General features: G+C 41.5%; 1 protein-coding gene across 1 annotated transcript in view; it reads right to left on the reverse strand.

The window, feature by feature from the left end:
• Window positions 1-26,630, reverse strand: part of LOC134621405 (NACHT, LRR and PYD domains-containing protein 12-like) — a 109,979-nt gene that overhangs the window by 63,440 nt on the left and 19,909 nt on the right. Inside the window, exons 5-6 of the mRNA XM_063467885.1 lie at window positions 26,029-26,202; window positions 21,435-21,611 (exon numbers count right to left, since the gene is read on the reverse strand). Of these exons, the coding sequence (XP_063323955.1) occupies window positions 21,435-21,611; window positions 26,029-26,202 (351 nt within the window). The remainder of the gene's footprint in view (window positions 1-21,434; window positions 21,612-26,028; window positions 26,203-26,630) is intronic.

Genomic DNA, 26,630 nt, shown 5'->3' on the forward strand with positions numbered 1-26,630 from the left:
TTTTGCTAAAAACAGTCTAGTAAATGCTGAAAACAAAAACACTTAGAGGAATAAACACTGCTCTTTGAGTGAAATTTCAACAAACTATTTATGTGGAAAGGCTTTTTGTGTCAAGCTTCACTGTAAATGTAAATTTTGAAGCAGTTTGGTGGTACGCTGATGAAAAAACATAATTTTCTCTCTCACACTGTCTGGCTGACACATGAACACTGAGACTGTGCAGCATCATTTGTCACATCTGCCCTGCAGCTAAACCAAACCAACATTACCAACATTAGTCATTTTAAAACAACCAACAGGAAATGGCAGCATACAGCTTTGTATCACTTCAAATAGAGAGATGACCGTTTCCTTCTGAGAAATAAAAACACAAAACGGTTTGATTTACAAATAAATTAATAAAACATCAGTTATTCATCAAATTGTTTGATTCCAGTCACTTAATAATCTATAATCATGTGGAGGTGATTATAGATCACCAAACTAGAAAAAAATGTAATTGCATGCAGCATAGTTTTAGTTTGAAGCACACCTGAGCATTGAGAAGCATCATTATGTTATTTAACAGGACTGTATAAACAATAACAGAGATCAGTGGTTTGTTTGATTTACATATTAATCCAAATCACACAGAGTTGTTTTGAACATATTAAATAACAGTCTGACGTCCTGTTCTGCTCCATCAGTTTCTGTGATGCCTCAAATCATCATTTGTGAGCAAAGGAATGTTTACCTGAACATTTCCTCATGTCTGAGATGTTACAGTATGTGTGTGTCTGTCTGTGAACATTAACCAAGTAATTCAAACTTCATTCTAATCAATTTGTTCTGTTTTTAAATGTATTTTTATATGTTTCATGAATACATCTATTTTAAATGGAAAGGGTGAACAGTCTAGATTAGACTGGCAGAGTAATGAACTACCTACAGAGAGTGCAAGAGTCTGAGGGCCTCTGGTCTTATCCATGAAATAGAATTCACAAAGGGGAAGAAAACTCCTAACAACTTTTTTCTTCTTTGAAAACTTAATTTGAAATAGATTAAACACAAGTATTGGGGTTTGTTTCTGCACTTCACTCATTCTTGAGTTATTGAGGGACAGATATAAACATATTTAACGCAATATTGCTGGCATTAGCCAGCAGAGGTTTGTGGTCAAATCCAGCACAACTAACTCAAATGACTTTAAGCGGGCCTTCATTGAGACTGAAAACATTTCAAAATGTTTAATAAAAAATCCAAAGATGTCAATGGAAGGCTATGCAGGGGGAAACACAATAAACCACACACTGACCAACTAAAAATGATTAAAAGCATCAAACAGTAAAAGAAGAAAATTCCACTGATTAAGAAGACAAAGTACAAAAGTAAACATAAAACCTTAAGAGTCTGGCAGCAGGAGCCAAAGTGTTCATTACAACATAAAGACAAGGAAAACCTGCATGTCTGCTGCTTAAGAACAAACTGATTGAATCATCCCTGCACTTAACTCGCTTGCTACTAATGAAAGCGTGATGGCAACAGCAACATACGTGAGTATTTGTACTGCCACCCCCAATATTTAGCCACCATCTTCGATCCTCACTCTGAGACCTTGGTGTCTTTAAGGTCAGCCACTCCGAAGTTTACATGTAATCAAAGTAAAATAAAAAACACTAATTTAATGCCATCTAAATATCATTTGTATTAAGCCTTTTGGTTCTTAGTCAACACACAAGGCTAAGTTGTTAAAGTGTTAACCTGGCAGGGGTGAGAATGTTGGCTGCACTCGGACCCTGCTCAGTATACAGCTAATCTGCTCTTCACAGATGGAGGCAGTGCTAGCTACTCTATGGTGTGTGTGTGTGTGTGTGTGTGTGTGTGTGTGTGTGTGTGTGTGTGTGTGTGTGTGTGTGTGTGTGAGAGAGAGAGACATTTGGGCTTCTTGGTCAGAACGTCAAGGACACTGCGCTGTGCTGGCCCAAGTAAAATAACTCCATTGGCAGCTCCTAAAGTGTGTGCGCTGGGGTGATGTAAACAAACAGGGTCAGTCAAAAATGGTTGGTTTATTTTTTTTTTTCAAAGCTTCTGCTCTTTGTGTTTGTTTATGTTACAAGAAATCTATAGAAAAGTAAAGTTTTTGTTTATCCAATTTTATTAGTTGCAACTGTTTGTGCTTGCAGCCCAACTTTAGGAATAAATCCAATAAGAGTCAAGAAAAAAGTTTTGGCATCATCAATAGTAGATCAGTGTCTATCTTTAAAGAACTGCCATAGTACAGGATATGTATATATCTACACTTCAATGGATACACACGACAATTAAAAAAACCTGAATACTGGTCAGTTTTTCAATCAGTATACTGGAAGTCATTGTGATTATAAAAATAAATATACAGTATGTATGTCCTCAATTTCCATAATTTTAAAAGATGTATGCACATTATGTCGGTCATCTAGGTGACATCTTCAGTCATGTGCACATTATAGAGGCATAAATAATAACATTTGTTTAAATCTATTGCGAAGTTTGCAAAAAGGTTTGTACAACCTTGTGACAGTATAAAGTGTGTGAAACATGATACTTGATCTAGGCTTAGGTATTAAACAGCACAATTTATTTAAATTCATTTACATTCCTAAAAATGTTGGGTTTTTAAAAAAAATATTTTGAAAGAATTACACACACAATCGCATCCAAGCTATTTTGCCCTGCATTTTAGCCAGTTTAAATAGACCCTGGTGCTTTAAACTTTGAGGGCTGTAACTTCAGCTTCTATTGGCTGATTTACATGATTGACGCCTCTTTTCGATCGTATGAGCAAATATAACCAAGGTAAGAATGCTGCGTTAGCGTAAGTTCAACCAATCAGAAGTTGCAAAGAGAAAACTTTACTAGACCCTAAATTTACAACGCTGCGTAATCCAGTCACATGTCTGTCACTGGTATTAAAATGGCAATTCTTGATGGTAGTGGTTCTAAACATTCAGTGAATATTGATCTGAGTCTGTTGAAAATTACAGCTCTGCTTGCTAACCGGGCATTGTTTACCTGTTTACATGAAGACAGGTTAGTTTGTCGCTCCATTTGTGTTTAGAAAACTTTTGCGCAATTGCATGACTCCTCTTAATTGTTGCTTTTTTTCGCTTGTAGGAATTGTTTTTTTATGAGCTTCATGCTAAGATTCTGAGGTTTCTGTGGATACCACACGTCGATATTTGCATAAAAGACTTGACGTTGTGGAGGGTTAAACGGCAGTTCACCCCATTTGCCCCCGGTACTGGACGCATTGGGGCTCAGGAGATAAGTTAAAACTGTTCATCAGAGTAACAAATATTTCAGTGCAGAGTTGCACAGTCAATCATCTATAATCATGTGGATTTTTCTTCAAACATGAGAGTGATCATAGTTTTTCCTGAAATAAGAGATGAACATCTGGTCCAAACATCACAGAGCAGACACAGACAGTAAAGTTCCTAAAGACAAACTGTTAAAGGAGGAAACAAAGCAAACTTACAGTTTCTTTAAACAGAGACACAACAACAAGCTCCACTCCACACCAGGACACTAATCACAGACACACAGGTGAGCTGCTTCCTGGAAGGAGGAGGGACTCTACCTGAAGAGTGTGAGAGGGCCACACCTTCATGTGCTGGTTTAAAATTATGCTGTTTGACTGCTCAGACTGGTTCAGGAAGAAGTAAAGTTCAAATGTTGACATGTGAAGACATGAAACCTTGTTCTAAACCATATGCACAGATTGTAAACAGGAAAGAAAATAAAGAAAGAATAAAATTAAATTAAAAATCTTATATACACAACAGCTTGTGGGATAGGTTAATTGGTTAATCCAAATTGTCCATAGGTGTGAATGCGCGAGTGAATGTGAGTGCGAATGGTTGTCTGTCCCTGTGTGTTGGCCCTGCGACAGATTGGCGACCTGTCCAGGGTGTACCCCGCCTCTCACCTTATTACAGCTGGGATAGGCTCCAGCACCCCCCGCGACCCTGGAAAGTATAAGCAGAAGCGGATGTATGGAACATAGTATTTTATTCTACTGTACATAGTATGTTATTCTTTTTATCTTATCCTATTCCATTGTTCTTCTTAATCCTTGCTGCTTTGACTTTGCACTGTCCACTTTCTGCTGTGACACAACACATTTCCCACGTGTTGGACTAATAAAGGTTATTTTCTCTTAGTCCGACTCATTGTTGTCACAGATGAGACCAATCACCGTGGTGTCATCCACAAACTTGATGATGGAGTTGGATCAATACTTATACCTACAGGAATGGGTTAAAAGGGAGTAGAGGAACGGGCTCAGCACACAGCCCTGTGAAGTGCCAGAGTTGAGTGTGATGGTGGTAGAGCAGTTATGGCCTGACCATGAACATGCTGGGGTCTGTTGGTCAGAAAGTCCATGATCCAGTTAGAGATAGAGTTGCTGATTCCAAGATCCACAAGTTTGGTGATCAGCTTGGAGGGAATGACTATATTGAATGCTGAGTTAAAGTCAACAAACAGCATTCTGGCAACTATTCTTGTTGTCCAGTGAAGACACAGTGAAGCACTGTGGATACAGGATCGTCTGTACTTCTAAAAGGCTCTTTAAAGGAGAATTTTTCCTCTGTGGACATAAACATATCTGTCATTACTTCCTCTTTGTTTTCGATGCAGCTTTTTATAAAATTAGAGCTGCATGAAAAACAATGAGATGGCTTCTAAAAGTTTGACATCAAAGTAAATGTAATGTCTGACACCAAATTCCAGCAGATTCTTCACCAGGACCCTTTGTGATAGTTTTCATGTTTCATACAAACTAAGGTGATACACAACATATGCATTGCTATACACACATATTTACATGTTTCTAGGAGTTTGATAACCAAGCTGTTACCAACATCCTGCACCATGTTCATGGTTAACATGGGAAATACACAAGACTAGTTTCAAATGAGAATTGAAGTCTTTGCTTTTTATTAGATAAGCCACATGCATTATGATCCCTCAATACAATCAGATTCTGGTTATAACTGGAATAAAAACTATTGATCTAATATTTTCAGCTTATATGGCTGAAACCTTTTCAAATGATGAGCTTCCAACAATAAGTGAAACAGTAAGAGCATGTGGAGAGTTTGAGAAAATCCCATTAAAAAGGAGACATCAAACATTTGGATTCATTTTAATGAGCTCAGACTTGTTGAAAATGCAGAGAAGCTGGTTGTGAACTGAGCTTCACAGAAACACAACATACTGATATTCACTGTGAAGCTTTGAGTGGAAAAACACAGAAACGCAACAACAAACAGAAGGACACTCTTTACACTCAACTCAGCACAGGGACACTGAGGAGCCAAAACCTAATTTTAATCCAGGATAAAGAGTTTGAGTGAATGTGGTGTTGAAGGTGTGGAGGTGGATCAGAGTGTCAGAGGAGACTCTGTAGAAGAACAGAGTGCCAGCAGGACAGTCCACATACACTGCTGCTCTGTTAGAGACAGAGGAGGAGGAGGAGGAGGAGGAGGAGGAGATGGATGTTCTTTTTCCATTGTATCACAAAGAACGAGGACCATAGGACCATGCTCAGAAATTTTCAGATATATTTTATATAAGGTTTTCAAAGTTGTGTGGTTAATTTTTGAGTAACATGAGCCGTGAGGCAGCAGCAACGCTAAGCTGACACACAAGAAGTTTCTCAGAGTCAGACTCATGGCGACGTCTTTATTAATTTTATATTAAGGTGATAAGTGATGTTATTTCATTCTATTTTGTTATTAATTTATTATTTATTACCGTTTCTTTTATTAGTTTCAATTTTCTTCATGTTTTGTTTGTTTTACATACTTTAGATTTCTCTGTAATTTCATGATGAATCATAACCTATGCTTTGTTAATGATCATAATATTGTGGTGTTCATTTTTTTTTTTTTTTTAATTTATTGAATTCTACTTTTTTCTTTTATTTTACTTAATTTCTTACATTAAAATATTTCTGTTTTGTTTTATTGAGCTGTTTCAGATTATTATTATTTTTATTATTATTATTATTATCTTTCTGATGTGTCTTAATGTCAGTGACAGGAAGCGAACTATACACTGCTCCTAAAAATAAAACTTCGTTTTAATCAGAGTGCAGCATCGAGTCTGTGAAACTCCTGGAATATTGATCTGCTCAGCTCAGTTAATCAGTCACACCCTGATTGTGGAATTAGGGTGGCCTTGGAGGAAAGGTCACAGGGTCATTTACAGGTCAATGCTGAGTCTCCTGTGTTCAAAGCTGCATCACTGCCCAGTTTAACAGGAAAGAACTGATTAAAAATGAGTCTGATTGAAAGGTTTCAGTTACAGACAAGAAGCTTGTGCCTTCACTCCCAGCTGTTCTTCATCTCATCTCACTTCTCCGATCCGTGTTTCCAGGTTTTTCTGAGGCTCCTTTAAAAGTGGGAAAAGTGAGCTTTAATGGGAAAGTTGCTGTGCTGGGTGACTGATGTGAGGCGGAGGGCAGAAGCTGGAGGTCTTGATCGGATCCACATCAAGCACACGCTGCCTCTGCTTTAGCACTGTTCATGATGCACAAACTGCAGGAGCCAAACTTACACTGACTCATTTGAATCATGTCTGCTTACAAAGACACTTTGAAACTCTTATGACTATGTTTCCTGTTCTCCTAGGAGGGATCAAACTCTGGATCTTTGTTCTGGGTTAGTGAAGTGCTTTCCCACCCAAGGAAAGACCAGCACCATCATTTTTGTGCATTTGAGGTGGGAACATCAGCGTTGCATCGTGGGAACAACACTGCAAGAACAAAGACTCAGCATGGCGGATAAAGGACAAGGACAAAGAAAAGGTGAGTGAGAAGACCCTGGTGGTGTGGACGGACCTGCAGGGGCTCCAAAACTGTACCAGCTCCCACGTAGCACGCAGGTCTGGCCCGGATGTGGTGTTAAGCCAACATTGCTGACTAACTTCTGGCATGGTAAGTGGTATATCATCCAGATATGGGTCAGGCATGGCATAGATGGCACTGTTTATGTGATGGCATGCCATATCTGGCTAGATTGTGGTTTGGTTTATCACTAGATTTACTAACCCTGCGCAAATTTGCTTAAATCCTCTGAACCTAAAATCAAGATATTGTTATGATTTCATCACATTAGCTCAAAAGGGGTCACAAAAAGATTCCACTAATGTAACCTTATTGTTTTATTGACATATTAGATTTGTATATGGTGTGTTTGATAAATGATGTATCATATTGTGAGATGCCCTACAAAACAAAGTAACTGTCATGGCTAACGCTGTGTGCAGGCAGGGTGTGGACTCAGATGCAGGACTCGGAAACAGGAGGTTAACTGAAAGTGCAGCTTTATTTGCTGGAACATCCGTTGACAGAAGAAACAACAAACTAGAATCCACAAACTTGAACTAAAGCTAACCAGACTCGGGGAACTTAAACTAGGAAGCACTGACTCGGCGAGGGAACTGGAATTTCACCTGAAGATGGAGGGCGAGACACAGCACGGAGAAGGTGAGGGTGACATTATTGAAACAAAACAGAACTGAGGAAAATGCTGACATAAATAAACAGAAGGATAACAATGGATGCAGGGCACAGCTGACACAGATCACTGTAACGAGGGCGGAGGGGAAAACACCACATGACGTACACTGCCAAGTAAAACAGCTAGCACACAGATACACAGACTGGAAGAGGAGAGAGGGAACACAGGAGCACGAGAGATAGAGGCAGACATGACGGATAGGGAATAAGACACAGGGAGAAACATGGACTCACACTACAATATAAACATAGGCACACAGAGGGAGACACAAGGGCAAGGACACAGGGGAACCCTAATAACCAAATGCTAAACTGAACAACCTACGTACAATAGAATAAACACAGTGAACCTACAAGCACAAATACTATGTGGCCCAGGCTCATAGAAAATGGGTCTGGCCTGGATCCGGCATCAAGCTGGCACTTCTGACTGACTGGTGTCATGGCAGGGTGTATGTCAACCAGATGTGGGCCAGGTCTGGCAATGATGTCACTATTTATGTTCCTATTTTCCTATTTTAGTTAGAAGACCCAAACGCCATGTTGCAATACTACACTGCTATGGTAGCCAACGTTTCAAATGCAGGTTTGTGAGTGTACAGTTTTTCCAAAACCTAGTGTTTACCACTAGGCTACCACTGGTAGTGAGGGCTTACTCACATTTACCACTGGGTGGCTGTAGCTCAGGAGGTAGAGCAGGTCAACTACTGATCAGAAAGGTTAGTTGTTCGATCCCTGGCTCCTCCAGTCTGCATGTCAAGTATCCTTGGGCAAGATACTAACCCAAGCCGGTCTCCGGTGCATCCATCACAGTGTGACTGTGTATGAATGTAGTTAGGAAGCACTTAGTTTACAGAAAGTGAATGTGGCATGTTGTATAGAGTGCTTTGAGTACTCCAGGAGAGTTGAAAAGCGCCGTATGTGAATCAGTCCATTCACTGTCTGAACTGAGTTTCAGCATGTTGCTTTTGCACTATTATGTTCCAGCAGCAGTATTATTTGATATATTGTTAATTATATAAATTATTCAATCCAAAATAAATTAGCTACCTTTGAGACATTTTTAATCTGTGCTATGTTGTTATTACATGGCTTGATTAAGGTACACATTAGGCTGACATCTGGGGCCAGAGCTGAAACTGTTGTGGGCCAGCACAGGAAAACCAGTGTGTCTGCAACTGGCCTTCTGCTGGCCCATGTCTGGGCCACCTCTGGCAAACCTGATCTGGGCCACCAAAGGGCCGTCATTCATTTTGGTATGTGGGCCATGTGTAAGCACATTGTGTGGGCCAGATCCAGGCCATACCAATTTTGCTATGTGGGATGAGGATGCTACATTGACCTGGGGAGCTCGGTCCAATCTAAGGCCATACCATGTGAACTACGTGGACCACAGTTTCTTCATTCGCACATAAATAAGTGACATAATATTCTGTACTTACTTTTGAAAGTTTACTCTTCGATGCCCCACTTCAGCCATCCGCCGTTTTTTCCAAACAAAATATCCACACCCACCACCGCGATATGAATAGTGGGATATATGGGACCACAAAGTCTACACCAGACCCACCCTTCAAATTTGGGGAAATGAGGTGCGCATTTGTCGACCGCATTTGGAACACACTTCGAATTGGGACACCCTTCGTCGCGTCGCTGTGACATAATCAGTCTACAAATGCGCACTACAAAGCGTGCGGTTGCTGGATTGGGACACAGCCGTAGACACATAAGTTGTGGAGCTTCTTAATGACGGTATCTTAGCTAACAACCCCAACTACCAGATTCAAAATAACTTAGCCACCGGTGAGAGGGACATTGCTAGCTGTCAGTTTTTTTAAGCAATGTTGAAATTTCCACATTCCGACACTTCAAAAGCTGTCCGCTCAGAGCAGCATCAGCACAGCAGAAATACATGGATACATCCATAGACTCGAGACAGAATTCACAATGTGTTTTCGGGACTTTCAGGTGTATGGACCATCCATCCATCCATTCACTTCCGCTTATCCTTTTCAGGGTCGCGGGGGGCGCTGGAGCCTATCCCAGCTGTCATAGGGCAAGAGGCGGGGTACACCCTGGACAGGTCGCCAGTCTGTCGCAGGGCCAACACACAGGGACAAACAACCATGCGCACTCACATTCACACCTAGTGACAATTTGGATTATCCAATTAACCTATCCCCACAAGCTGCATGTCTTTGGACGGTGGGAGGAAGCCGGAGTACCCGGAGGGAACCCACGCAAACATGGGGAGAACATGCAAACTCCACACAGAAAGACCTCGGCCTGATGTTGGAATTGAACTCAGGACCTTCTTGCTGTGCGGCAACAGTGCTAACCACCGTTCCACTGTGCTGGTGGTTATGGACCAATGTTTTCTTTTTTGATCAAACCAGAAAGCTTTAATGAGCAGCTGGATTTGTCTCGCATTAACTGGCTGGACACAGAGGACATCAAAATGCATCTGATTGAACTGAAAAGCTCGACTCTGTGAGGGTCAAAGTTGGCAAAACTACGAACGCAGCTGGAAACTACAGCTGTGCGTGTTCATGGAGCATGCAGTTTCACCTGCTGGACATCACTACCTGACAAGTTTAACTGTCTTCAGAACATTGCAGAGGCCTTATTGACAGTATTTGGCTCTACATGTCTGTGTGAGCAGATTTTCTGTCACATGAACAGTGTCCTCAGATAGCCGTCTGAATGCTGGACACTCGGAGACCCATATTTTCTTAGTGGGAGACCAGAGATCACATTAACATGTGTGTCTCTGTATTAACAAACATACCATACTGGCCCAATTTATTTTTCTTATCATTGTTGTGGGGAGACCACAAGTAGCATTTGCATGTTCTGTTGTACAGTTCATTTGCTGTTATGGAGTTCTTGTTATGGATAAAAAGTTTCTTTCTTTTTTTTTCTTCAAAGTAGCTGATAACTATTCGCTGATAGCTGCCAACATCTGCAAACAAATATAATTATATAAAGTTGTTCTATATAGCGTGTAACTGTAATATAGCGCTTTATTAAATGTATTGCTAATGCAGTCATATGGCACACTGACTTCTGAGGAAATTTTAGATGGCACTCATCATCAGTAAGGTTGCCAACCCCTGGTACAGTCAGACTTAGCAATGACAACGCACACATGTCTGAGCTCCATATATCGGTTGTTAAACTAAAAGGATGAATGCTTAACAAACATTCAGAGATGAACTTACACACTTGCTTTACTTCTCTGAAATAGCTTGCTCTGAGAAGAAATGTCGGTTTGGCAGCATGTAGCAAGGCTCCAAATTCTTTCAGTGTGAATTAACTCCAGACCGCCGACAGGTCTCGCACATCACAGCCGCTCCATCAGATGATGCAACTGCTCTGACATGCTAAGGTCACTACTTGGCTTACGCTATGTCGCAAATTTTGTGAGGTGCTTTTGTGATATCTAATGGATCGAATTACAGTTTTGATTTCTCCTTGATATCCGATCCAGTAATTTAGGTCATGATTGGACGGATTACGAATGGCCCTTACAAACCTTCTTGATCCTCATGAGACAGAGCACTTCAAATATCATGTCCTTTTTGATCACCTGAAAGTAGCCCAAGCTAAATGATTAGCTCTTGCCTTTTCCTACGCTCCTGACCCATATACTCAAGCCATCAAAGCCCTAGATGAACGTTATGGACAACCAAGACAGCTAGCATTGAAAGAACTAAAGAATATACTGGAGCTCCCTCCTATCAGAGCAGGTGATGGTCAGAGTCTTGATAACTTTGCTCTTTGTGTACAAGCTTTAGTTGGTTTGCTTAGCACTATGGAAGATCAAGGACGTGCAGAACTAGATTGTGGCTCCCATGTTGATCGCTTGTTAGCAAAGTTGCCTGCAGAGCATTTCAGTCGCTTTAAACGGCACGTTTGCAGGGAACAGGGAGAAATGACGTATACCTTGCCTTTGTTCTCATCCTGGTTGGAAATGGAAGGCAAGTGTCAACCAAGAAAGGCCAGTCCTGTTTCATCTTTCAACCAGCCACGACCTGCCCGTAAGTACACCTCTCCACTCACAACAATATTATACGGGGCAGCAGCGGAGGTGAGATTCTGTTTGGGTTTGATTTCATGTATTGTTTAAGGTAATGAGTAATTTAAATCTCTGTTTTCTTTCAGCATTGGCAGTCCATGTGTGTCTTTCCTTATTGATTTTGAGAATAAAAGGAGAACCCTGTGAATGATTGATGACTGCTTATTCTCATTCTAATCGGATGAGCCCATGATGATGATGACTTAAACTCTGAGGCATCCTTCCTTCATAACCATGGACCAGGACCACGAAAAACTGAACATAAGGTATAAAAAGAAAAGGGTTTATGTAATATTGTTGTTAGATCTAGTAACAAGTACCCTAAAGCAACACCAGAAATATTATTCATTTCACCAGCAGCTACAGAGACTGGACATGTCATGAACTGAAGTTCAGTACACAAGCTGGACCCAGAAGCAGAGACAATACACACAGGAGTACGAAAAAGAAACTTTATTTTAACTAAAGGTGTCCCAGAAGGGTCAAAGGAAAACGCGAGAAACTAGAAAAACCAAGGGACCGGGAGATGAGTTACGCAGGAACGCCGTAATCGGGACCAAGTTCATTACTGAAGAGTGGAGGTCGATCTTTGGACCGGTCACTCCTCACAGATGGACAGCTGGACACTCCAGACTCTGCTCTGTCCTCCTCTTCCTCCATCATCATCTTCTTGTGGACTTCATTCCAAGGGCGTAGATTTGTCATGGACAGAAGGGACATGTCCCCACCAATATTCAGCGATTATTGAATTGTCTCCACCAATAATTTGATCTCTTCGAGTAAAGAAAAACAAACCCGATAGAAAGAAAAATACGATCTGTCAACGTCTCATTCACCCAGCGGTGCAGAAAGAGTTAAATTACGGTCTCTACTGGAGTCCTACCTAATGTGACAAATATGGCATTTCTGGCATCGTTGTATTTTTACTCAGTTGTATATAGCATTTGTATTCTATTTTTATCTTATTGTATATTTTATTCTATTTTATTCTACTGTATATAGTATTTTATTTTATTCTATTATGTACAGTTGTGTACTCTATTTATTCTTATTTTATCTTATTCTAATTTTTCCTTCATAACTTTTGCACTGTCCACTTCCTGCTGTGACAAAACAAATTTCCCACGTGTGGGACTAATAAAGGTTATCTTATCTTATCTTATGGCCAATGTGATTGGCTGTGCCTTTCAGGGAGCTCTGTTTAGTTTTAGCAGTGGCAAACCTGCGCTGCAAGGACCTGCGAGGAGGAGAGGAGGATGGCAGCACAAAGGAAGAACCTGGATATAAAAAGTATATTTCAAAGAAACCTGTAAGTCACTTAAAGCCAAGTTCACTCATAAAATGTGTCCGTCATAATAATGTTACAGGCTATGCTAGGCTACGGCCAACATCAGTCTAAAACTGTATGTAACCATGAATAACGTGTTTTGGAAACTAACTGCACAACATGCAGCACTATTAGTTCTCTCAGTCTCAGAGTAACATTTCTAATTTTGATTGAAACTGTCAGAGAAAACGGAGCCTCGAGCAGCCAGGATATTAGTTTACAGAGGCTGTTAAAATTATATGTCTAACGTTAAAATGTTGGTGACACAATAATTTCATCCTAATGGTACTGACATGTTCATAGGGTTAATTTTTGAGACAAAATATCATGAGGTAGTCATCATTTTTCAAATATTCCAGCTTGTAGTGCAGTTTGCACAAATTGTTTTAAAAATGTACTCACCCTACAAACATTACTGATGAGTCAAGATCTGCACAAAGTGACAGAAACACTGAAGCAGCTACACATTTTATTCTTACTGTCATGTATGTCCTATTTGTCAGGTGACAGAAGAACCAATGGATGATGACTTGGTGGTTCATTTCTGTATTTGAAGCACATGTGTGACTGCATGTATTTGGAATGTCTCACTGTTATTTATCAGGTGACAGAGGCAGCTCTGCCATGTTGTAGCTCAGACAGAGGTGAAGAGGCGAGGTCACAGGTGACTGACTGATGATGTGGTGCTATAGATTAACTAGTATTTATTATCATGACAATTGTTAGGCTGCTGATGTAAATTGATTCATTAGTGTATATCTGACAAAGAATCTGAATTGACATGTCTCACTTTTTATATGGCACGAATCCATGTGTTATTTTATCAGGTAGCAATATGTCCTAGTGCAGTCAGAGGGGAGGAGCCAGGGCCAAAGGTGAGGCACATCAAGCACATAATAATAATTTTAATCTGAGGATAAAACGCATGTACTGAGGCTGAAAGAAGCTTCAGTGCTCTCAGAAGACTAAAAAGATGGCTAAGGTCAACAATGACTCAAATGAGATTAAACAATGCTGCTGTATGCCATGTCCACCAGGAGAGACTGGACAGTATAGATGTAAAATATGCCAGCAGTTTATCTCAGTTAACGAGAGGAGAAGGCATGTGTGTGGCTCCTACATATAGTGAACATTGAGTTGTTATGTGGGGGACCGGTAGTTACTAAACCCTTTAAGGCTCATGTACCCCATTATTTTATATTGCACAGCTGCCTCGTGGTTTGTTGTAAGATATTTGTGGTTTTTTTGCCCCCTTATGTGCATCAATTTGGACTGTTACACTCAGATACTAACAGACAAAATCAAAGAGAAGCTGTCTTCTCTGAAGATGGTCTGCCTGAACTCGTGATGACACCAGAAGGTCCAAACCTTTGAGACTGACTCTCCCAGAGAAAGACAGGCCTATAAATTCTACTGTTAGGGGATGTCCCCTTCTCTAACTCTACAGGCCTGACCAGAGGACGACAGACAGCTGCCATTGTGATGTGTGAAGTGACCTCTCCGTGTAGGGAGATGTCCAAAAGGTGCAGAAGATGAAACGCGAACCCTACATGGGTCTAAAGGCTTTCCTCGAGCTGTTGAGCAATCATGTTAACATTCAGTTTTTACGTCTAGATGCATGCTCAATCATCCAGGTAAGTAAATGCTGGTTCAGCCGAAGATAGCGTAGAACCCGCTAGCTGTTCCCCGGCAGACCCCAAGCAGCTGGGGAACGAGGGCGGTTGGGTGACGGTGAGGAGGAAGCATAGTCTTAAACAGAAGCCCCAGGTACACCACCAACCTGTTCATGTGTCTAACCGTTTTTCCCCACTCGGCGACACACCCGCCGGGGGTCAAACTCTGGTAATTGGTGATTCTGTTCTCACACGTGAAGGTAGAGACACCGGCAACCATAGTCAATTGTCTTCCAGGGGCCAGAGCAGGCGACATTGAAGGAAATTTAAAACTGCTGGCTAAGGGTAAACGTAAATTCAGTAAAATGATAATTCACGTCGGCAGTAATGACACCCGGTTACACCAATCGGAGGTCACTAAAATCAATATTGAATCGGTGTGTAACTTTGCCAAAACAATGTCGGACTCTGTAGTTTACTCCGGTCCCCTCTCCAATCAGACCAGGAGTGACATGTTTAGCTGCATGTTCTCCTTAAATTGTTGGCTGTCTGAGTGGTGTCCCAGAAACGATGTGAGCTTCATAGATAATTGGCAAACCTTCTGGAGGAAACCTGGTCTTGTTAGGAGAGACGGCATCCATCCCACTTTGGATGGAGCAGCTCTCATTTCTAGAAATATGGACCAATTTATTAAACCCCCCAAAATATGACTATCCAGAGTTGGGACCAGAAGGCAGAGTTGCAATCTTGCACGCCTCTCTGCAGCTTCTCTCCTCCTGCTACCCCCCCAAAAACCCATCTCCATTGAGACTGTGTCAGCTCCCAAACAGAGAAAAAAAACAAAAAACCCAGCAACAAACAACTTAAACTTAAACAATCACAAAGAAAGAGCAATAAAACAGTGAAATGTGGATCATTAAATATTAGGTCTCTCTCCTCCAAGTCTCTGTTAGTACATTACTTTATAATTGATGAACAAATCGATTTACTCTGCATTACAGAAACCTGGTTGCAGCAGGATGATTATGTTAATTTAAATGAATCAACACCCCCGAGTCATTCTAACTACCAGAAATCTGGAAGCACAGGCCGAGAGGGCAGTGTGGCAGCAATTTTTCACACCAGCCTAACTTTTTATCTGATTTAGTGCTCAGCTCAGATAAAATAATTATTGTGGGTGATTTTAACATCCATGTAGATGCTAAAAATGACAGCCTCAACATCGCATTTAATCTGTTATTAGACTCAATTGGCTTCTCTCAAAATGTAAAAGAACCCACTCACCACTTTAATCACACTCTAGATCTTGTTTTAACATATGACATAGAAACTGAACATTTAACAGTGTTTCCTGAAAACCCTCTGCTGTCTGATCATTTCCTGATAACATTTACATTTACAATAATTGATTACACAGCAGTGGAGAGTAGACCTTATCACAGTAGATGTCTTTCTGAAAGCGCAGTAACTAAGTTTAAGAATATAATCCACCCACTGTTATCATCTTCAATGCCCTGTACCAACATAGAGCAGAGCAGCTATCTGAACGCTACCCCAACAGAGGTCGATTATCTTGTTAATAATTTTAGCTCTTCACTACGTACGACTCTGGATACTGTAGCTCCTGTGAAAACTAAGGCCTCAAATCAGAAGTACCTGACTCCGTGGTATAATTCTCAAACACGTAGCCTAAAGCAGATAACTCGTACGCTGGAGAGGAAATGGCATGTCACAAATTTAGAAGATCATCATTTAGCCTGGAGAAATAGTTTGTTGCTTTATGAGAAAGCCCTTCCCACTGATTGAAGAAAATAAGAACAACCCCAGGTTTCTCTTCAGCACTGTAGCCAGGCTGACAAAAAGTCAGAGCTCTATTGAGCCAACCATCCCTTTAATGTTAACTAGTAATGACTTCATGAACTTCTTCAGAAATAAAATTTTTATCATTAGAGAAAAAATTACCCATAATCATCCCACAGATATAATATTATCTACAGCTACTTTTAGTACCATTGATGTTAAGTTAGACTCTTTTTCTCCAATTGATCTTTCTGAGTTAACTTAAGACTGCTTTCTTCCATTTGCGCAACATCTTGAAAATTAGAAATATCCTGTCTCAGAGTGATGCTGAAAAACTAATTCACACATTTATTACTTTCAGGCTGACTACTAACATTCATTATTATCAGGATGTCCTAAAAACTCCCTGAAAAGCCTTCAGTTAATCCAAAATGCTGCAGCAAGAGTCCTGACAGGGACAGAAAGAGAGAGCAGATTTCTCCTGTTTTGGCTTCCCTTCATTGGCTTCCTGTTAAATCCAGAATTGAATTCAAAATCCTGCTCAGGTGCTAAATAATCAGGCCCCATGTTATCTTAATGACCTTGTAGTACCATATCACCCTATTAGAGCACTTCGCTCTCGCTCTGCAGGCCTACTTGTTGTTCCTAGAGTATTTAAAAGTAGAATGGGAGGCAGAGCCTTCAGTTTTCAGGCCCCTCTTCTGTGGAACCAGCTTCCAGTTTGGATTCGGGAGACAGACACTATCTCTACTTTCAAGATTAGGCTTAAAACTTTCCTTTTTGCTAAAGCATATAGTTAGGGCTGGACCAGGTGACCCTGAATCCTCCCTTAGTTATGCTGCAATAAATGTAGGCTGCCGGTTTTTCCTTTCCAGTCACCTTTCTCACTCACTATGTGTTCATAGACCTCTCTGCATCGAATCATATCTGTTATTAATCTCTGTCTCTCTTCCACAGCATGTCTTTATCCTGTTTTCCTTCTCTCACCCCAACCGGTCGCAGCAGATGGCCCCGCCCCTCCCTGAGCCTGGTTCTGCCGGAGGTTTCTTCCTGTTAAAAGGGAGTTTTTAATATAAAGCAATATAATGCACCTTGAGGCGACTGTTGTTGTGATTTGGCGCTATATAAATAAAATTGAATTGTTGTTTCTCTTTTGAGTAAAGCACTTTATTGTAACATGCTAGTTAGCCAATCTCAGAATATTTGTTAATTAGATTTGTCGTGTTCATGCAGAAGTCCAGTAAAGTGAAGTTGCTGTACTGTTTTTTTAATTTTTATTTTAAACAGTTATGGGAGAATAAATCCACCCCAGCTAGCAAAGTGAGAGTTGACTCCTCTGGTCATTGTCACAAAACAACGCAGACAGCGAACAGCAATCAGAGTTTAAGGCCAGACAGACACTCTGGATCCAGAGTGTTTCGTCTGTTCAGTCACAGACGAGAAGCTTGTGTTGTGTCTTTTCTCCCAGATGTTCTTCATCTTGTCACACTTCTCTGATCCATGTTTCCAGGTGTATCTGAGGCTCCTTTAGGAGGCGGGAAAAGTGAGATTTAATGGGAAAGCTGCTGTGCTGGGTGACAAATGTGAGGCAGAGGGCAGAAGCTGCAGGTCTGGATCAGATCAACATGAGAGACAAGCAGGAACAAATTCAGTCCCAGTAATTCTTTTTATTCCAATCAGCACATTTATTGATCATTATTAAGCACTGATTCATCCACTGAGGCTCAAACTGCACACATACATGAAAACATGATATTTATCTTATAAAAACATGATGTTTATTATTCAAAGGTGTTTGAAAGCCTTTCCAGGTGAGTTTGATCCAGGAGGGTCTGAAGCCAGTGTCAGACAGAGACTGTGCAGAGACTGTAGAAGAACAGAGCAGCAGCAGAGCAGTCCAGATACACTGATGATCCTCTGTCAGATCCAGAGGGACACACAGGGATGATGCTGGACTCTACATTGTGTCTGACAGTGGAGCTGTTCTCAGATCAGTTCACTCTGCAGCACTGACAGTCATCTGCACTTCTTCTCATGCATCTGTCAGTCACTGCTGGATGAAGCTCTCCTCTCCACTCCACCTCACAGTAACATGGCACACTCAGAGCGTCTCTACACACAAGCTGCTGCTGCTTCAACCTCTCTGGATCATCAGGACACAGCTCATCCTCTCTCAGCACACACACCGTCCTGTTTACCATCACCAGCTCCACCTGCAAAGAGAAGAAGGAAGAGCAGAGGAGATACACAAATGTTTCCAGAGACACTTCATCAGCTGTCAGTCAGTGATGCAGCACATCCAGTATAAAGAGCAGCAGGGCCTTCAGTGCTGGGACTGTAGTAGTACTCATTATTGTTTCACTTTTTCTAATCTTTACTTTGGATTTTTATTGAAGTTCATGAAAATGTTTTTCACTCCTAGCTTTAGTTTGGACTTTCATTAATTAGAATAACCTTGGTCTGTCGACTTTGAGCTCTTTAGGAACCCCAACAACAACCCCAACAATCCAGATGGACGGTTCCAGCTGTTAACTGGAGGAATTCCATCCAAACTTCTGGTCTCACTAAATTCTTCCTTGCCTACAGACCGTGTTCTTCCCTCCTTTAAACTTGGAAATAAATGCAGTCATTGGTCTGGAGCATGCTTTGTTCAGAGAGCTGATTGGCTGTAGTCAGTGTTTGATCACAGCGTGTCAGCCCTTACTATGGTGAACAAAAAGGTGGGGGGAAAAAAAGGAAGAAACAGGAAGTTTTTGTGTCCAATTCTGAAGCCTGTCACCATTCTCCTCTCAAAGCTTCACCGAGAAGGCTGCAGCTTTATAGGACAATCTGGATATTTGTTTCATACTGACTGTGTTATTACAAAACTGCCGACAGCACCACCCACTCACTCCAACACTCTACTGACCAAAGAGTCTCCAGTCTGTAGTCTGGACTCTCCTTAAGATCAGACAGCTGCTTCACATCTGGATCCTGGAGGTAGTTTCCTCTCAGGTCCAGCTCTCTCAGATGGGAGGGGTTGGACTTCAGCGCTGCTGCCAGATAATCACAGCTGATCTCTGACAAACAACAGCTCCACAATCTGCATAAAGAATGAAAGATGTGAGTTTATTAGACAAAGTGTCTGCTTGAAATAATTCAGTGTTTCATAATTTGTTAAGAGCTGAAGAAGATTCAGAATGTAGAAGTTTAGAGAATGGAAACTCCAAACAGCTGAAGCCAACAGGAAGCAGCTTCAAACAGGAAACTGTGCAGAGTTTTCAGACTATATGTCCTGATGCAGCCAGTCTGATTTAGGAGATTTGAATCTCTGTTCTGTGACTAAGTCCTTGAATAATTTCTTCCAGTTTTTCCAACAAGACAGACTAAGTATTGGACATGTGTTGTGGCTCCATTAGGGGAGCTTCTAAATGTGATGTGATGGCCCTCTGGGTCTGTTAGATCACAGCACTGAAGAGAGCTCAAACTGAGCACACAGTTGTTCCAGTCTGCACCAAAGGCTTTATACTGGAACTGAGGGACTGCTTTTGTAACATAATTAATAAAGGCACAAGTTAAATTCCGCTAATGGGACAATGCCACCACCTACGGTCGCAAATGTCACCCTGCATTAACTACAAATGGCAAAGAAGTGTGGGTGAGTAATGGAAGATTCCTGCAGAGGTAACGAATGTGTAAATGTTATGGACAAAAATCATGTTACTAACTGCAACAGTAATAGAAGTTGACCCGGCTATTTTTGGTTAAATATTAGATGTTGTGTGTTGTTTCTGCCATCCTTATATTGGCTTAAATGTTTGTTTATGTGACACTTCTTTGTCCACAAGAATTAAAACCATTCTACTTGTTGCCCATTGTTGTGAATGCAGATGCAGAAGTTCCCAGCATATGGAAACCATTTTTTAAAGGAACTAACTGTAATCTGAAGCTTCAAATCAAAGTAAGACTTGCTCCACTAGGTGGCAGTGTCTGATGAGAAAGTGTTAGTGGAGCTGGCCTGGAGTCAGAAACAGGAAAATGCAGGATTTGGGCTGAAATTGGGAAAAGTAGTTAGCACTAGTGCCTTATAGCAAGAAGGTTGTAGGTTGAAGCTTGTTGGTCAGCTGGGCCTTTCTGTGGAGGTTGGATGTTCTCCCACAGTCCAATGAAATGCTGCTTAGGTTCATTGGTGCTTCTAAATTGGCTGTAGGTGTGGATGTGAGAGAGTGCTTCTCTGTCTCTCTGTGGGCCTGTCAAAGACTGCTCACCTGTGCAGGTGGACCACGCCTATTGCCCTATGACAGCTAGGGCACAGGCTGCAGCCCTGTGAGCCTAAGCTGAATAAACAGTTAGTAAAAATGATTCATAGATGGCCTGAAATTCCCCAGTTGGCAGTTTGGTAGATAGCCATGACATGCTAATCACATCCAGCAGCTGTATTCTACCTGTAAACTGATCCCTGCTGAGCCAAAGCACTTTATAATATACAAATTACAACCTTTTATAGAAACCTATTGGTCAGCATGTTATTAGCTTGTTGTTAGCTTCATTACACAGAAAACTGATAGAAACTAACACAGTTAATAAAGAATGAAGAGAAATTTAATTCTTTGAAGCATTTGAAGTGTTTGAGATGATCTCTGTCCACTTATGTTCACTCATTCATTCATGTAAGCTTCTAATGCAGCTTTGATCTTCACAGTCTGCTTTATGAAACTCATTCTAATCCTGAATATCAGAGTGTTCCTCCTCTTTTCCAATCATTCTTTGTTTTGTTTGATATGCGTATGTTTTGTGGTGGACTGCTATCTGTAAAGCAGACGGCCATTTTGGTTTGGATTTCAATGTCAGACAGACTTTAAGGTGGAATAAAGTTTTAGAGTTTCGCAGTGATTTTTCTTCTTCTTTGAAGGTTTGAAATGTGAACATTGTTCTGCTACAGTAAATGGACTAATCCAGAGAAGAGGAAAACAGACTTTACCAAGATCCTCATTGTGGATCAGGATAATATCAGCCTTATGTCTGCAGTTTATTGTGAGCACAACTTTCACATCATATTCATCTCAGTACCACTAAAACATGATGACTGACCCCAGAGTATCAAGTGCACATCCTGGACTCTCCAGAAAACCACACAGATGCTTCACTCCTGAATCGTGCAGGTTGTTGTTGTCGCTCAGGTCCAGCTCTCTCAGATGGTTGGGGTTGGACTTGAGCGCTGCTGCCAGAAAATCACAGCTGATCTCTGACAAACCACAGCTCATCAATCTGTATAAAGAATGAAAGATCTAAGTTTATTAGACAAAGTGTGAGCATGAAATTATTCTGTTTCATAATCTGTTCAGAGCTGAAGAAGGTTCAGAATGTAGAAGTTTAGAAAATGGAAACTCCAAACAGCTGAAGCCAACAGGAAGCAGCTTCAAACAAACACAACAAGAGAAAAAACTCTGAATGTTTCACATTAAAGTCACACATTTCATGCATTTTTCTTTCCCTGAACCACATGGCTTCAATTTAACGGTGAATTTGGAAAGAAATGGACATATTTGAAGTCCAACAGCACCTTTTTCCAGTCACTTTATTAAAGCAGACAAACTACATACGTGAGCGCAAAGCTGGGCACTTAGGTATGTACCGGCTGACTCCTGGTGGTGGGGGGCCTCGAACCTTGGGCCTCTGGGTCCGGAGCTCAGTTTGCTCTGTTGTGGCTGGCTGCCCACAGAGCCTGTTTGAATTCACTGCAGCCCCCTGTGGCTTCTGCACCGTGGCTGCTGGTTGACCCCACGTGTGGGGCTCTCCTCAGCTCTTTCAAGGACGGTGGTGCTGCTGCCACTCCGGTGGTCCTCCTTGGCCTCTGGATGTCTGGGGCCTAAATCTTGTACATGCCTGCTTCATGCCTTGGGGGATGAGGCTATGGCTCCCCACACCCTCTGGCAGATTGTTATATGGAGAAACGTTTTGCATATAAGTGTGCTCATCCACACAGTTGCTCATAGACACAAACTACTGTATACCTTTCTTGGCTGTTACCTCAAAGCACATCTCTTCTGTGCTGCGCAATAACATTCAATATTTAGTATTTACTGTTATTTACACTTATCTAGGTTATTGCAATGGTGTTGTGTTCAGTATGTAGCTCTCTTTGTTGGTGGTTAGCACCATTGTTTTCTTTTTTCTCTCTCTCAACAGGTGATCAAGGTAATTTTTTTAAGTGCCTTCTCTCACTGCTGTTCTTTCTTTCATGGTTAAGCTTGTACACTGATCTACAGTTTACACTGATCAGAACCACTAAAGCTTCAAAATGTCTGGGAAAGAGGACTGTTGGTCTTCAGTCTGATGGTTTTCCTCCTGCTGAGGGTCAGCAAAAGTATATTTAAAGACACTAATGATCATCCTCTGCTCAGTAAAACTTTGGTTTTCCACATGTGAGTGTTAATGATGCTCATTACTAACCAGAGCAGACGTCTTTGACTGTCCAAAAGGGTCCTTAATGAGAGCGCACGTCACAGATGTTACACTGGATTCAATGTTCCAGTGTTTTCTGTCTTGTTGGAGTCGATCTACAGCAGCCTAGCAGCACATGTTTCATCTTCATCTGTCATTGGATGTGTTTTTAACGTAAGGTGTGATGAACCACAGCCCTGACAGGAAATCTGCTGATTCAAACAAGACAAACTGTCTCATTTATGTCTGACCATGTGGCGGCGCTCTGCATTGTTGAGGGATTTGTATACATGGTGTTTGAGCCGGTCCAGTTTATACTGAAATGTTTCTTCAATCAAATCTCCAAAGAAGACTTTATAGTCAGGGACATTGGGTTTAGCTCCACCTTTGAACTTGTAGCAGTGAGTTTTATTCCCACTGATCCAGAACGTTCCTCTGTTCATTGCATCACATTTATTTTTAGTCCAAGGGATTTTTAGCAGGTCCTGAGATCAGAGGGTCCTAAACCAGCGTTTATGGGACTTTTCTGCATTAAAGATCTTTGTGTTTGCTCACGGTTTGTCCCCCAGATCAGTTTGGACCTCAGTGTATTCAGTCATGATGGATTTTTGTGGAGGTGGAAACTGCTGATAAGAACGTGATCTGGACACAGTGTGGCTTTGAACAATCTTCACACCAGCTTCATGATCAGGGTTTTTGTTTTCCCATTTCCAGACTTCTTTCCCTTCACCTTCTTTCAGTGGGAAAGACTGCTGTGAGTCAAACTGGTCCACAGTTTGACTCACAGCAGTCTTTCCCGCTGATCCAGAGACCCAGAACCTTCATGTCATCTTAAACCTGGATATTAATATTAGCTTTAGTGAGGTCAGAGCCGATCCACACTCCCTCTGTGCTGCTTTCATTTGGCCCTGATGCTGATGGAATATGTCTGATGTATTACTGCTGTCAGTGATCTCTCTGTGTACAGTCTGTCTCACATCTGGAGACCCCTCATTGCACATGTTGGTACATAATTCAGTCTAGTATAATATAATCATTTAAATCACAGTTATCTCCTTTTTTATATCAGAAGCACAAGAGTCCACGGTAAAAGGAGTTGCACAGAACACCATCCTTCAAACCACAAACTATAAACTGAGGTTAAAGGTCAATGATGTCATCCAGACAAAGTTTCTAACAGTCAGCTGGCAGCTGTCAGGGCCTGGAGATTCATCACTGTTTAGCTGACGATGCTGTGATGACCTCCTCTCTCCTGGTTGGAGCTCAAAGGGATCAATGATTTGTAAAAGGAGCTGATGGTGTCACCATCTCACGGCAGACTGCTGAACATAAGCAAGCAGCTCTCTGAGGGAACCTTTAATGCACCACACTGAACTACTGCCACGCCTGCTCTGATTGGTAGAGCGAACATTACCACTGACATCACTTCTTGTGAGTTTCACCCAATAATAATTCATTCTTAACACACTCTGTTTTACTTTATAGGTTTTCTTCTTCCTGTGTTATTCAGCTCTTTGTATCTGTTGACGTCCTTGTTATACTTTGTTTTTAATTGATTTCATTCACCACGTTCGAATTTAAACTCTTCCAGTTACTTTTAACCGATTCCCAGACGTCACCTTCTGATTTCAGCCAAACTCTTAAGCGTAGCATGTTTTTAATGAAATCCAGATCACTGGGACATGTGATCTTTCATTTCCAATCAGCTTTGAGGTGGCTGGAGCCACACAGGACAGAGACTTTCAGCAGCATGTGATCAGAGTAATCAGTGATTTCTGGGGTTACTGCGCTCCAATGACTTCCTGTTCACTCTGATCGTGTCTTTGTCAGTCGGTACCCTCAGAATTGTTCTGCTCTACTCCTGTTTGATAAGATGCTGCACACTGAAAACTGCTTCATGAACAAACACACAGTTACTCACACAGCTTAAGATTTTAGGTTCCAGCTGAGCCAAAAATGAAGCTTATGTGTAAGTTCAATAACAAACATCTGTAATCACACATCTGTCAGCTTCCTCGGTGTTTGGTTGCTAACCTACGCTTACATCACTTCCTCTTTGCCATATTGCTGACATCACTGGTCTAGTCTCCATCTTTCTGCAGCCTTCTGCAGGCCAATCAGCCTCCACTCCACATACTTTAAATCTCACGGCTCATCTGTCCTTCTCCTTGCAGACTCCTTTTCCAACCCACCTCCTCCCCATCTCCGTATCCCATGTTTCTCAGGCTCCATCCAAGCCTCTATCTTCATCTCCATCACCAGTGTTCAGACTCCATTGGTCCTGCCTAATCCCTCTCACTGCTGGGAAACCATTCCACCATCATTGGCCATCAGAGTCCAATCCCCAAACAGCTGGATTGAATTCTGCTCATCAGTGAATCATGTTCAGTTCATCATAATGAGCTCTCCTTATTTATTAGGCTGGATATCTCTGTAATGGTTTGATAGCTCCTTCTAGGACAGGGACTCCGGTCAGAGAGTAGGCACAGAGAGTTAGTTCCAGATCTACTTTAATGAGTCTTAATCGAATGAACCAGAAGTAAATATCATGGCAAATAACATACCAGGTGAAGGTAGCCGACAGTAATCCACACAATTACCCAGAGATACAATGAACCAAGCAATGACTGTGGCACAGTGGTTAGCACTGTGGCCTCACAGCAGAGGGTCCTGGGTTTGAATCCAGCTGACCGATGCTCCAAGTCATTTACTCATTCATAAAGTCAAAGCTCAGAGGAGAGAATTCTGCAGATGTTTATATTTATACAAAAACTGGGATCCCAGTTTAACATTAGTAAGCATTACCCAGCATGCCGTGCAGCAGTCTCAGTTTGGAAATGTGCAATAATTCCTGCTCCAAAGTGTTTCAGTTTGCTGTGTGCCTTGACCTTTGACCTGCTAAAGAGAGTCAGCTGTGGATTATTCATTGTTGTGTCTGATACTTAGAACTGTGAGGAAGAACAGTTAATCATCTCTCTGAATTAGGAAAGTTCGGCAGGCCACTCGGCATCCTGTCGAGGGCCACAAGTGGGCCGCGGGCCATACGTTGAGTATCACTGATTGAAATTGTGAACATTGTTCTGCTATAGTCAATGGACTAAACCAGAGATGAAGAAAACAGACTTTACCATGAAGATCCTCAGTGTGGATCAGTATAATATCAGCCTTATGCCTGGAGTTTAGTGTCAGCACAACTTTCACATCATGTTCATCTCAGCGCAAATAAAACATGGTGACTGACCCCAGAGTTTCAAGTCCACATCCTGGACTCTCCAGAAAACCACACAGCTGCTTCACTCCTGAATCCTGGAGGTTGTTCATGCTCAGGTCCAGCTCTCTCAGATGGGAGGGGTTGGACTTGAGCGATGCTACCAGATAATCACAGCTGATCTCTGACAAACCACAGCTCCTCAATCTTTATAAAGAATGAAAGATGTAAGTTTATTAGACAATGCGTGTGCTTGAAATCATTCAGTGTTTCATAATCTGTTCAGAGCTGAAGAAGGTTCAGAATGTAGACGTTTAAATGGTAAATGGTAAATGGACTGATTCTTATATAGCGCTTTTCTACTCTCCCGGAGTACTCAAAGCGCTCTTTACAACATGCCTCATTCACCCATTCACACCCACTCATACAAGCACTTCTAAACTCAAGTGCAACTAATAAACATTCACACACATTCACACTCCAATGAACGCATCGGAGTTTAGAAAATGGAAACTCCAAACAGCTGAAGCCAACAGGAAGCAGCTTCAGAAAAACACAACAAGAGAAAAAAAACACTGAATTTTTCACATTCCAATAGTGGAACTGAACCCAGGAGCTTGTTGTGAGACAATAGT

This window comes from Pelmatolapia mariae, linkage group LG3_W (assembly GCF_036321145.2).
Source record: "Pelmatolapia mariae isolate MD_Pm_ZW linkage group LG3_W, Pm_UMD_F_2, whole genome shotgun sequence".
In the NCBI taxonomy this organism is placed as follows: domain Eukaryota; kingdom Metazoa; phylum Chordata; class Actinopteri; order Cichliformes; family Cichlidae; genus Pelmatolapia; species Pelmatolapia mariae.